We start from the raw sequence: 14,862 nt of genomic DNA, 5'->3' as shown, positions 1-14,862 counted from the left end.
TTCTTGGCATCTTTGCCTGGATAATTAAGAGGCATTTTATATTAACTATCATGCCAAAGGCAAATTTTAATTTGGTTTTTAAAATCTGCTCTTTCCATAGTTTTCTCAGTCACAATAAATGGCAAATTCCTTCTTCCAATTACTTAAGTGAAACATATTGGATGCATCTTTAACTCCTCTTTTTCATACTCCACATTCAATCTTCTAGAAAATCTCATCAGAACTACCTTCACAATACATTCAAACTCAACCACTTCTTACCACTTTCACCATAACCCCCGGTCCACCCACCATCATGTCCCACTTGGAAGATTACAGCGGCCTCTGCACTGGTCTCCCTGCTTCCAGCCCCTGCCTGTTTTCTACACAGCACCTGGAGTGGACCTTCAAAAGTCAGTCAGACCATGGCCCTCTTCTGGCCTCAAGCCTTACTTGGTTTCCTATATCAGAGTAAATGCCAAAGTCATTTCCATGGTTTCAAAATATTACATCAGTGGTTTTCAATCTTTGCTGTGAATCAGAATCACCTAAATAATTTAAGATATTCAGATGCCTTTCATTCCACAGTTAAGATTACAGTGGGTAAAAAGGGTCAAAAGGTGCAAACTTCCAGTTATAAAATAAGCAAGTCATAGGGATGTAATATGCAGCGTGGTGACCATAGTTAATAATATTGCACTGCATTTCTGGAGCTACGCTAGCCTCCCTCACAATCTTAGAACATCCAGGCTTGCTCCCACTTCAGGGCCTTTGCACTGGCTGACCCTATGCCAGGAAAAACTTTATCCAGGTGTATATTTCTCTTCTGCCTCCACCCCTCACTTACTTTATGTATTAATATTTATTCCAGTGTCAGTGATTACTCCTGAAATGCAATGTATTTTATTTATCTGGTTTATTGTTTGCCTTCTCCACTAGAATGTATACTTCAGGAAGGCACTGTTTTTTTCATTTATCTTCATTTCAAAGACCCAAACACTGACTGATACATAGAATATGCTCAATAAATAACTATTGGATGAATTCATTAAAAAAAAACTCCAGTTATATTTTTCAAATCACATTTTTTCCTGCTTACACAAAAAGTCCTAAGAAGAGGAAGGCAGAAACACATTTGTTCCAGTTTAATTAGGCTAGTGTGGTACAGGTGAACGCCTCTGAAGAATAGCAGACTAGAACTTGTTTACCTAACCCTCATTTTTACAGGTATCTTTGGTATAAGCAGATCAAAGCTGTTAGAAGGGATCGGAATTTACCTTCAAGGTGAAACTCCAATACTTTGGCCACCTCATGCGAAGAGTTGACTCATTGGAAAAAGACCCTGATGCTGGGAGGGATTGAGGGCAGGAGGAGAAAGGGACAACAGAGGATGAGATGGCTGGATGGCATCATCGACTCGATGGGCATGAGTTTGAGTAAACTCTGGGAGTTTGTGATGGACAGGGAGGCCTGGCGTGCTGCGATTCATGGGGTCACAAAGAGTCGGACACGACTGAGCGACTGAATTGAACTGAACTGAAGAAAAACGATGAGACTAGTAGTACAGTTAGGAAAAAGCACAAACTAAGACATTAATGAGATCCATTTAAAATTGCAATTAGATTGGGAGGATTGTTTTCACAGTGATGCAGGCTTTTCTGGTAGGGAGTTACTATATATATGAATTCCTGTCAAATATACTATAGATGAAGTTTGGCCTTTTGTGGAATATTGACATATAAGACCTCAGGGGTCTTTTCTGCCTGTACAAATTAGAAATCAATGGCAGAGAACAGGGAGTTTCTGTGTGAGATGTGCAAGACTGGTTCCTCCAGGAAGAATCCACCAGAAACATTTCATGTGTTATAGTTCTCAAACTTATGAACTCCCAGTGAGCTTTAGCAGGTGAAGAGGTTATTGTTGGTTGGTTGGTTGATTTTGTGTTTTAATAAAAGCTGGCTAAGACCTTGAAAACTGAACCAAAATACATTTTATTATAACTACCTAGTCTCTATCTCAGAGAAGGCAATGGCACCCCACTCCAGTACTCTTGCCTGGAAAATCCCATGGATGGAGGAGCCTGGTAGGCTGAAGTCCATGGGGTCGCAAAGTCGGACACGACTGAGCGACTTCACTTTCACTTTTCACTTTTATGCATTGAAGAGGGAAATGGCAACCAACTCCAGTGTTCTTGCCTGGAGAATCCCAGGGATGGGGTCACACAGAGTTGGACACAACTGAAGTGACTTAGCAGTAGCAGTCTCGTCTAATTAGTTTTCAGCTGTCTCTGATACTGGTTGAAAGAAATGTAGACAATAAGCAAATTTCATTTTGATATTTCCCATTATAAATTAATAAGAACATTCTTCACTACTCCTCTACTATATCAGAAAACTGAACATATGGGGTGTAGTAAATACTTGGGGACTTGATTGGCAGCTTTAAACTTGTAAGCAGTCTTTATCAGCAGACTATCAGGGAATAGAAACAAAAATTGTTCTCTACCTCTTTTATGGCATTTTTTTCTATTATGTCATAATTTTAGGTTAACCTTAGGAAATACCAAATAATAATGCTTTGTAATAAGAAATCACTCACATATACATTCTTTCATGTAAACTTTAGAATCATCTTAAGAGTTTATTATTCTAATCATATTATTTACTGATGCTTCTACATATATATATATATATATGTATGTGTGTGTGTGTGTGTATATATATATATGTATAATAATGATCAAAACCATAAGAGGCAGAAATTCTTAATATCATGATAACAATTCTGAGTCCCAGAAATGTTAAGTAACTAGTCACATTTACACCTTTTACTTAAAAAATAAACTGGATTCAAACCTATTTGTATGCCTGCAAAGTCCAGGCTTTTAACTCTCACACTGTGATAATTTTACAGATGAGAAGAGTAAATCTTAGAGAAACCAAGTAATTTGTCCAAAGTATAGAACTGACAACTGGAAGAAACAAGAATGAAAACCAGAGAGTTTTTTCCTAAGATCAGAGTTCTTTCCACTCTTCATAACAGATTAAAAAAAAAAAAAGTATGACATTTAACAACAGTATAAAAAACACAAGCCCAAGTTGAAAAGCAATGGAATGGTTATGCATTAAAAGAAAAAGAAATATGAAAGCCTAAAAATAATTAACTAAGTTTCATAGCACATGCTACAAAACTGTCAATAGCTGAGTCTAAAACACTTCTATTTCATAGACTCTTGGACAGGAATTTTTTGCGTGTAAATATTTACAGTTTATTTTTACATATACCCATAGTTAAACAGCATAAATTTTTTTAAAAACCCAGAAAATGTAGGAAATTCTATGTACATACTTAAAAAACAAGGGGTTTTCTTAAAGAACACTGAAGACCTTAAATGATATATAAATATATCTTAAAGCTCAGACAATAAAGAATCTGCCTGCAGTGCAGGAGACACAGGTTCGATCTTTGGGTTGGGAAGTTCCCTTGAAGAAGGGAATGGCAACCCACTCCAGTATTCTTCCCTGGAAAATTCCATGGACAGTGGAGCCTGGCAGGCTACAGTCCATGGGGTTGCAAAGAGTCAGACATGACTGAGTGACTAACCCAAAGCATCTATGTAGCAACTGATGTTATCTCTAGATTTATATATTATTTTGGAAATACTGGGATGTCAGAAGTGTAACTTGTTTATAATAATACAAAGAATGACGGGTAATTGTGTGTGTGTGTGTGTGTGTGTGTGTGTGTATATATAAGAACATAGGAATGAAACAAGGTGTTAATTTAGCTGGCTACCTTAGATAGTTACAAGTTTCTTATGGTCTCATTATTTTCATTCTTACCCAGTTCCCACATGGAAGTTATATGATCTTCTTGATAAATAAAAATGAACCACTACATTCTGTTATTTCAGTTACATCTTTTTTTTTAAATTCAAATAAAATCCAAGCTCTTAACCACGGGCAAGGTCCTGTATGATCTATCCCCTGCCTACTAACCTTATTCTCCACTGTTTCTCATTCAACAGTGTCAACTTCATGTAGATTTTTAAATCGGTTTCTGAATGGATCTTTGGACTTTAACCTATGCTAAGCATTGCCTGAATGCTTTGTCATCCTGTCTTCCACATGACCATTTCCTGATCAGACAGATTGTAGTTAATATCTTATAGCCTTAGGAAATTTACTGATTACTGCTTCTCAAGCAAATTTCTACAATAGCATCCTATTTGTCTTCCTGATAGCATTTATCATAATGTAAATCATTTTGTTGATCATGTATTTTAGTTTCCTTCTCAATCTGTCTCATCAGACTATATTTCATGAATCCAGGCATTCCCCTGTGGTCGGGTTTACCTCCAGTTCCTACCTCAGTGTCTGATTCATAATTGTTAATTAGCAAGTACTGGATGATTGAATGAATGGAGTGAATATGTATGTTTGAAAAATATTTTTATTGAGAATTTGTATCTGTGGAGATCAGAAATTGAATTTTCTCTGGAGAATGTTATGGTATAGAAAGACTTTGAAAAGTATGAGGAGCTTTAGATCTAAAATTGATAAAGATATAAATTTTGAACTTCAATTTATACTCAAGAAAGCAAAATTCTTTCTTAACAATAGACAATATGAAGGAAAAGAACTCTTTCAAAAACTATTCTGAGGCTTAAATTCATCCACATCCAGTGAGTACCTAGTAAACCCTAAAATCTCTCCTCCTTTCTCCCCAGTACAACATCTAAGTTCACTCACCCACCAAATCTCACCTGCCTCCCCCATGTCCCCAGTAAGTGGAGGGTACTGTGTTGAAATTCTAAGAACGAACAGGCCTCTGGACAAAAAGAAGAAATATATATTTCAGGATTGGTACCTGGGCCATGGGAAACTGGGATTCAAATAATGAGGGTGAAGGAGTTAGAAGCCGTTGCTAACATCTCAAGGACAGTCACTTACTTAAAGGCATCATTTATACTCAGAAAGACCTTTATGTCAGCATTAGTAGTTTTTAAACAATAGTATCAGTGCAGTGACTGAAAAAATTACGAGGGTTACACTAGGAAACCGTAGCAAGAGCAGTAGTAAAGGACAACATAGGAAAAGGTATAGAATAATCCTAGAACCTGACAGAATGTGGGCTTCCCACTAGTGGTAAAGGATCTGCCTGCCAATGTAGGAGACATAACAGACGCAGATTTGATCCCTGGGTCGGGAAGATCCCCTGGAAGAGGGCATAGCAACCCACTCCAGTATTCTTTTTGGGAGAATCCCATGGACAGAGAAGCCTGGCAGGCTACAGTCCATAGGGTCACAAAGAGTTGGACATGACTGATATACCCACATGGCAGAATAATATTTATAGTTAACAAAACATTTTCCAACAAGGTAGTTTTGAGTTTGCCTTCTAAACAAGGAACTCAGACTTGGAGTTCAAATTACTATGCTGTGAAAGGTGACAGAAAAAAGTATATGCCACCATTGATGCTGTTATTGGACATTTATTCATTCATTCATCCCATAATTACTTATTGAAAGTCAGCCCTTGTGATTTTCACTGTGAAAGCCGCTGGGATAATTTTAAGCAAAAATCATTCAGTTCTCTCATGGAGGTTGATGGGGCCTGAGGAAGAAAGAATTACTTCTATGTACATGTTTATAAGCCACAGCCCAGAATAAAAATTAACTTAATGTTTTTCATACAAAGGATGGCTCTCTGTGTTTTTTAAATAACTTCTAAATGATGGTTTTATAAAAATAAGCTATTAATAAAGATTTTCATTTTGGAAATAGAAACAGACATTCATTGAAACTGTATTTGTGGACAAGATTAACTTTTACTCCCACAGAACTTCACATAATCATAAGATAAAGTTTTCATCTAAAAACAAATGTAGTGTAGAAAACAACCAGAGTTCTTTGAAAAACTTGGATAACCTGAATGATATTTGGAATGGAATTTGTAAAAGCCTTTTCCAGTCTTCATGTGTATAATCCCTGACCTTGTTCTGAACAAAATACCAGCTCATGTTTTCTAGTTTTGAAATTCTGTTGTAAAAGATCCTTAGCCATGCCACAGAAATCTGTGAATTCCCTCTACAGGTGTAGTGAGTCACCTCAAAATCTTCTTAAACCAATAAAAGGCATAATTTAACTGAAAACTCCTGCATTTTCTCCTCCAGGGGATCTTTCCGACCCAGGGATCAAACCCACATCCCCTGGCAGGTGGACTCTTTACCACTTGAGCCACCTGGGAAGCCGTAACTGAAAACTCTATGTCAAAGTTAAAATGACAAAAAGGAAGTATCAGCCTCAGTTTAGCAATTCCAATATTAGGGACAGAATGGTAGACTACAAATGCAGAACTATGGCCAGTACCTTTTGAATGCCTGCTTGGGACTCCAGGACGTTATTCTCCGATCCATTGCTCCGGTTGATCATCCGCCACATTTGGGAATACATGCTGTCCCTCTCAAAAGGATTCATTCCCTTCATGCGAACATGCTCATAAACTGCAGAGTCCAGGACCGTGCCGTAAGGAATATCTGTTTGCTTGGAAAGGTCCTGGAGAGACCTTGATTATTGGGAGAGCAGAGAGACACAAGACAGAATACTGAATACTTTCAAGTGGAAATAAAGGAAGCAAAAAGTAATATACATAAATACAAATGTCAAATTGTTTGTTTTCCTTTGTTCTTTCTTAACATTAAGATATAATATAGAAAGAGAATTGCTGTAAGGGTGTATAGAACCTACATGGATCACAAGAAGACAAAAATCATTACTAAAGGAAAGGTGGAAATTTCGAGTGATAGAGCAAGGCTATTTTTCTCCCCCCTGCTGTGAGCGGGAAAAAAAAAAATCAAGCAATCGCTATCAAAGCAAAGAAACATGAAATTATATTGCTATATAATCATATAGTTTTTTAAAATTTCAGTATGTTGCAAGCTTTAAGCTTATGTTCTTTTAGGTGACAAGGCTTCAGCATTTTTATAAAATAATTACATTTTGTATAAACAACATGTTTGGGTAGGTGTATACTTAAAAACTAGTATTTGTAATAGTCATTACTTATTGAGTGGCTACTCCATACATGCTATGCAGTTGGCATACATTATCCTTACAGCTATGCCGCATGTTCAGAACTATTTCACCTATTTTATAGATAAGAAAACTTAGGTACAGGGAATAGAGGATTAGCTTAGTGTGGCACGGCCATTGAAGGATAAAGACAGAATTCAAATGTAGATCTGACCAACTCCGAAAACCATATTTCTACTGCAAGATGCTGACTTGTATCTCTATATTTATTTATTTATTTTTGCTAGATTTGCTTTAAGTGTGTGTGTGTGTGTGTGTGTGTGAGAGAGAGAGAGATTTCTATTTGTATTAAAATAGAGTAAATTTCATGCTTTTGCAAAGCTGAATATGTTTTTAGCTTTCTCTTTTACAGAATAATGTTCCAGGATTTTCAAATCAATCTGTAAGTTACAGATGGTATCTACTTGTCCCAGGTTATTCGTCTCTAAATTGATGGTCAATTTCCTTATATTTGAGTTTCTGATAAGACACTCATACTATCTAACTTGGAGAACCAATTACCACTTCACTGGAACTCACTGAATTTGTGTAGGCACCCCACTCTAATGACTGACATTTAAGAACAAATATGTGTCTTTGGCATACTGTTTAAAATTAGATGCTGGCATGCTTCAAATTCACTAACCTCTAAGAATGGGAGCAGATGCTTTGAAGCACTATACCATATTTTGAACAAGAACAAATACCCACAGCCCTATAAAACCACGGGCCATGAATGTCATATTATGTATACCTCTGACCTTTTGGTCTGTTTCTAGATGGAGTTTGCTAATGATTTCCTGGGGGTCTTTGCAAGCAACGCTAGCATTGGGTAAGGGTATTGGGAATACCCTTGCAGGTCACAAATTTTCATCATGTGCAAAATTGTGTTGCAAACAATACATTATGGGCCATGTTTGTTAAAGGAATATTTGTGCCAGTTTTTAATGGTAACTTTCAGCAAAATTTAGTCTGCATTTTATTGAGTTTTATGTTGTTGATGTGTATCATCTACTCTATGGAAATGAGTGATACCATGGTAATTCCTTTTTGCTCTACACTTCTGCTTCATGAAATGATGAATTTAAAAATTACTATTTTTTTTCTTTTTGCAAGCAAAGCTTTATTGGGGACCCTGCAGCAGCAAGGGGAAGTAAGAACAAACAACAGATTCCTTTGCTTGCTCATTCCTTGAAGGAGGTAAAATAAAGAAAGTAAAACAGACTATTTGAAGGGGAGAATTTTCTGGAATATCCTACAATTATTGAGATAATTCTGCATTTGTAAAAGAAAAAGTGACAATATAGATAAATAATTGAGGGCAGAAGCAAGAATAAAAGTGAGTTGCCCATAGTTAAGAGTGTAGCCTAGTACCAGAGTGACAGGGTCTCTGCTGCTGGAACGTACCATAACTTACCTTGGTACTAGTGTAGCAATAAGAATTTTGTTTTAAAAGAACAGTTTATTTCTAATTTATACTGTTTCTAGTAGAAGAAGTAAAACTATATTCAAAACTAACATTCTAACATATTTCCCAATGTATAGTGATGTGCTTTAAACTGGTTACACAGGGGGAAGAAATGAAACTTGTCAATAAAGATTATGATAGCAGATTTCATTCATTCAATATCTACAAATGGAAGAGCAAGGTTAGGTAGTTATACCCAGCCTGAGCTTTCTAGAACCTGAAGGTAATGTTAGGACTGGAGAAAGCCATGTTAGGATTCACCAGAAACCCCCCCTGGATATGATTGGCCACTTTCTGCCCCATAGTTTCTGGCAATCAATCTCGATCATAACTTTCCAAAGGTTTCCACTTGGCAAGATCATAGCGTATTGGTGAAAAAAATGTTTATGCCTATATCTAAATATGTAACTGGTTTGCTCAAATAGTCATACTAGTAAAATACTGCTAAATAAATTAATGCTCCTTCTTAGCTTTCCATGAAAAGAAAACTGAAATCAACTGCTTGGATCTTTAATACAAGCAAATTTTTGTGCCATGGTATCACTTTGAATATTAGCTTTAAATGTGAATATAGAATTATAATACAGGTTCTTAGCTGGCAAAACTGTTTTATACACTCAGAAATTTTAAAGCAATATCTTGATAGGTTTCCTATGTGACGTTCTTGATGTCAGAAAGAGGCAGTTTATTTTCAACATATTTGAAATTCAGAATAGCAGAACATTTTGTAACTTAGAACAAAGGCATGTTCCCTCTAGCTTCATTTCTGATATCAAGTTCAGCTTATAAATGTGCCATGAGATATGCCTGCAATAAAAATTACAGCTTGTCTGATTCAGTGTCATTCCATCATAGTACACCAAGATAGCACACCAAAGGTGACAAAAATAAAATGAAGCAAAATGAAGTGAACACAAATAGCTTATCACAGAAAAAGAAAGTTGTTTTAGGAGCCAAACAGAGAAAGAAAGGACCTATTATAAGTAGTAATTTTGTTATTTTCATGCTCATAAGATTTTAGATCAGCAGAAATGCTATGGTCTATATTATGAGGCCCTAAACAAATTAAGTAGGTTATTTCACAAGGGGTAATCCTCAAAACCATTATATCTTAAGGTCAACATCTGAGTAGATACTATTTAGACATGCCAAATCATTGTTTTAAAATGCTACACAATTATAAAATAGTTCACAAGCACCTAACACATAGATTAATTTACCTTGGCAAATATTGACATTTCTTTTCTAACAATTGGCAACGTTTACCCAGGACACAGAAGAAATGGGAAAATCTAGAGCATTTCAGAGAAGAGTTAGCTGTGAATATACTCATACTGATATATTCTGTCTTTCCGCCTAACCACACAAAACTCATATACATGCACATGCTGTGCTGTGGGTGCTCAGTCGTGTCTCCATGGACTGTAGACCACTCGACTCCTCTGTCCATGGGATTCTCCAGGCAAGAATACTGGAGTGGGTTGCCATTTCCTTCTCCAGAGGATCTTTCCAATCGAGGAATCCAATCCAGGTCTCCTGCACTGCAGGCAGATTCTTTACTGCCGAGCCACATGGGAAGCCCAAACACACACAAAACCCCGCAATCACTCTGCGAATCCATGAGCCCTGAGCCCTCCACTCCCAGTCCCACACCCCAACTCATACACACAGTAAAAATGAGTGTCCACAGCTATACGTATAAAAGAAAGCTAATGTTTTTCCAGTTTAATCAGGCTTATTTTCTCAACATCTTACTGAAATTCTTCTTTTATTTAATATACCCATGTTCTATACTAAACAGTACTGTCTGATAGGTAAGTGGTATTTAGTTACTTACAAGAACATTACAAATATTAAGAAACTGTAATTTAGGGCACTTCTGTGAAATTAAATTTTAGGTATTTGGGTGGATCTAGGCTGATTACAAACTCTTTCCATGGGAAGAAAAATACTTAAAACCTTTCAAGCATTGAAAATTAATTTTGATACATGTGATAGTCTGATATTAGCAGTAGCTTTGATATTGGGTAGGTTAGATTTTAAAGTCAAGCAGGTCTCTTATTAGTAAGCCGTGTGATGTTAAGTACCCCTGTTAACCTTACTTTCCTCATCTTTTTTTTTTTTTTTTTGTGGGTTTTGTCATACATTGATATGAATCAGCCATAGATTTACACTTATTCCCCATCCCGATCCCCCCTCCCATCTCCCTCTCCACCCGATTCCTCTGGGTCTTCCCAGTGCACCAGGCCGGAGCACTTGTCTCATGCATCCCACCTGGGCTGGTGATCTGTTTCACCATAGATAGTATACATGCTGTTCTTTTGAAACATCCCACCCTCACCTTCTCCCACAGAGTTCAAAAGTCTGTTCTGTATTTCTGTGTCTCTTTTTCTGTTTTGCATATAGGGTTATCGTTACCATCTTTCTAAATTCCATATATATGTGTTAGTATGCTGTAATGTTCTTTATCTTTCTGGCTTACTTCACTCTGTATAAGGGGCTCCAGTTTCATCCATCTCATTAGGACTGGTTCAAATGAATTCTTTTTAATGGCTGAGTAATATTCCATGGTGTATATGTACCACAGCTTCCTTATCCATTCGTCTGCTGATGGGCATCTAGGTTGCTTCCATGTCCTGGCTATTATAAACAGTGCTGCGATGAACATTGGGGTGCACGTGTCTCTTTCAGATCTGGTTTCCTCAGTGTGTATGCCCAGAAGTGGGATTGCTGGGTCATATGGCAGTTCTATTTCCAGTTTTTTAAGGAATCTCCACACTGTTTTCCATAGCGGCTGTACTAGTTTGCATTCCCACCAACAGTGTAAGAGGGGTCCCTTTTCTCCACACCCTCTCCAGCATTTATTGCTTGTAGACTTTTGGATAGCAGCCATCCTGACTGGCGTGTAATGGTACCTCATTGTGGTTTTGATTTGCATTTCTCTGATAATGAGTGATGATGAGCATCTTTTCATGTGTTTGTTAGCATCTGTATGTCTTCTTTGGAGAAATGTCTGTTTAGTTCTTTGGCCCACTTTTTTATTGTGTGTTTTTTTTTTCTGGGAATTGAGCTGCAGGAGTTGCTTGTATTATTTTTGAGATTAATCCTTTGTTGTTTCTTCATTTGCTATATTTTCTCCCATCTGACGGCTGTCTTTTCACCTTGCTCTATAGTTTCTTTGTATGCAAAAGCTTTAAGTTTATTAGATCCCATTTGTTTTAGTTTTGCTTTTATTTCCAATATTCTGGGAGGTGGGTCCATAGGAGATCTTGCTGTGATTTATTGTCGGAGAGGTTTTGCCTATATTCTCCTCTAGGAGTTTTATAGTTTCTCGTCTTACATTTAGATCTTTAATCCATTTTGGGTTTATTTTTTGTGTATGGTGTTAGAAAGTGTTCTAGTTTCATTCTTTTACAGGTGGTTGACCAGTTTTCCCAGCACCACTTGTTAAAGAGGTTGTCTTTTTTCCATTGTATATCCTTGCCTCCTTTGTCAAAGATAAGGTGTCCATAGGTTCGTGGATTTATCTCTGGGCTTTCTATTCTGTTCCATTGGTCTATATTTATGTCTTTGTGCCAGTACCACACTGTCTTGATGACTGTGGCTTTGTAGTAGAGTCTGAAGTCAGGCAGGTTGATTCCTCCAGTTCCATTCTTCTTTCTCAAGATTACTTTGGCTATTCGAGGTTTTTTGTATTTCCATACAAATTGTGAAATTCTTTGGTCTAGTTCTGTGAAAAATACCGTTGGTAGCTTGATAGGGATTGCATTGAATCTATAGATTGCTTTGGGTAGAATAGCCATTATGACAATATTGATTCTTCCAATCCATGAACACGGTATGTTTCTCCATCTGTTTGTGTCCTCTTTGATTTCTTTCATCAGTGTTTTATAGTTTTCTATGTGTAGGTCTTTTGTTTCTTTAGGTAGATATACTCCTAAGTATTTTATTCTTTTTGTTGCAATGGTGAATGGTATTGTTTCCTTAAGTTCTCTTTCTGTTTTTTCATTGTTAGTATATAGGAATGCAAGGCATTTCTGTGTGTTGATTTTATATCCTGCAACTTTACATATTCATTGATTTAGTTCAGTTAATTTTTCTGGTAGAGTCTAGGGTTTTCTATATAGAGGATCATGTCATCTGCAAACAGTGAGAGTTTCACTTCTTCTTTTCCTATCTGGTTCCTTTTACTTCTTTTCTGCTCTGATTGCTGTGGCCAAAACTTCCAACACTATGTTGAACATAGTTGGTGAGAGTGGGCACCCTGCTTGTCCTGATTTCAGGGGAAATGCTTTCAATTTTCTATTCATTGAGGGTGATGCTTGCTGTGGTTTTGTCATATATGGCTTTTATAATGTTGAGGTATGTTCCTTCTATTCCTGCTTTTTGGAGAGTTTTAATCATAAATGAGTGTTGAATTTTGTCAAAGGCTTTCTCTGCATCTATTGAGATAATCATATGGCTTTTATCTTTCAATTTGTTAATGTGGTGTATTACATGATTGATTTGCAGATAGTAAGGAATCCTTGCATTCCTGGGATAAAGCCCACTTGGTCATGATGTATTGATTTTTTTAATATGTTTTGGATTCTGTTTGCTAGAATTTTGTTAAGGATTTTGCATCTATGTTCATCAGTGATATTGGCTTGTAGTATTTCTTTTTTGTGGCATTTTTGTCAGTTTTTGAGAATTAGGGTGATGTGGCCCTATAGAATGAGTTTGCGGAAGTTTACCTCTTCTGCAATTTCTGGAAGAGTTTGAGTAAGGTAGGTGTTAGCTCTTCTCTAAATTTTTGGTAGAATTCAGCTGTGAAGCCATCTGGTCTGGGCTTTTGTTTGCTGGAAGATTTTTGATGACAGTTTCGATTTCCTTGCCTGTGATGGGTCTGTTAAGATCTTCTATTTCTTCCTGGTTCAGTTTTGGAAAGTTATACTTTTCTAAGAATTTGTCCATTTCATCCAAGTTGTCCATTTTATTGGCATAGAGCTGCTGGTAGTAGTCTCTTATGATCCTTTGTATTTCAGTGTTGTCTGTTGTGATCTCTCCAGTTTCATTTCTAATTTTGTTAATTTGGTTCTTCTCTCTTTGTTCTTAATGGTCTTGCTAAGGTTGTCAATTTTGTTTATTTTTTCAAAAAACCAGCTTTTAGCTTTCGTTTGATTTTTGCTATGTCTCTTAGTTTCATATTGCATTCATTTCTGCCTTAATTTTAAGGATTCTTCCTTCTTGCTAACTCTTGGGGTTTTCTTTCATTTCTTCCTTCTCTAATTGCTTTAGGTGTAGAGTTAGGTTATTTATTTGGCTTTTTTCTTGTTTCTTGATGTAAGCCTGTAATGCTGTGAACCTTCCCCTTAGCACTGCTTTTACAGTGTCCCATAGGTTTTGGGTTGTTGTGTTTTCATTTTCATTCATTTCTATACATATTTTGATTTCTTTTTTGATTTCTTCTATGATTTGTTGGTTATTCAGAAGCGTGTTATTTAGCCTCCAGGTGTTTGAATTTTTAACAATTTTTTTTCCTGTAATTGAGATCTAATCTTACTGCACTGTGGTCAGAAAAGATGACTGGAATGATTTCAATTTTTTTGAATTTTCCAAGACCAGATTTATGGCCCAGGATGTGATCTATTCTGGAGAAGATTCCGTGTGCACTTGAGAAAAAGGTGAAGTTGATTGTTTTGGGGTGAAATGTCCTATAGATATCAATTAGGTCTAGCTGGTCCATTGCGTCATTTAAGGTTTGTGTTTCCTTGTTAATTTTCTGTTTAGTTGATCTATCCATAGTGTGAGTGGGGTATTAAAGTCTCCCACTATTATTGTGTTACTATTAATTTCCTCTTTCATACTCGTTAGTGTTTGCCATACATATTGCGGTGCTCCTATGTTGGGTGCATATATACTTATAATTGTTATATCTTCTTCTTGGATTGATCCTTTGATCATTATGTAGTGTCCTTCTTTGTTTCTTTTCACATCCTTTATTTGAAAGTCTATTTTATCTGATATGAGTATTGTGACTCCTGCTTTCTTTTGTTCTCCGTTTGCGTGAAATATTTTTTTCCAGCCCTTCACTTTTAGTCTGTATGTGTCTCTTGTTTTGAGGTGGGTCTCTTGTAGACAGCATATATAGGGGTCTTGTTTTTGTATCCATCAGCCAATCTTTGTCTTTTGGTTGGGGCATTCAACCCATTTACATTTAAGATAATTATTGATAGGTGTGGTCCCGTTGCCATTTACTTTGTTGTTTTGGGTTCACGTTTATACAACCTTTCTGCATTTCCTGTCTAGAGAAGATCCTTTAGCATTTGTTGAAGAGCTGGTTTGGTGGTGCTGAATTCTCTT

General features: G+C 36.6%; 1 protein-coding gene across 2 annotated transcripts in view; it reads right to left on the bottom strand.

The window, feature by feature from the left end:
• GRID2 (glutamate ionotropic receptor delta type subunit 2) overlaps window positions 1–14,862 on the bottom strand; it is a 1,570,085-nt gene that overhangs the window by 260,960 nt on the left and 1,294,263 nt on the right. For both annotated transcript variants that reach the window (XM_043438630.1, XM_043438631.1), the window contains exon 13: window positions 6,351–6,546. In XM_043438630.1, coding sequence (XP_043294565.1) covers window positions 6,351–6,546 — 196 coding nt within the window. The remainder of the gene's footprint in view (window positions 1–6,350; window positions 6,547–14,862) is intronic.

Source organism: Cervus canadensis, chromosome 19, assembly GCF_019320065.1.
Source record: "Cervus canadensis isolate Bull #8, Minnesota chromosome 19, ASM1932006v1, whole genome shotgun sequence".
NCBI classification, from domain to species: Eukaryota; Metazoa; Chordata; class Mammalia; order Artiodactyla; family Cervidae; genus Cervus; species Cervus canadensis.
The sequence above is the reverse complement of the archived record's forward strand: the minus strand, read 5'-3'. Positions and strand labels throughout refer to the sequence as shown.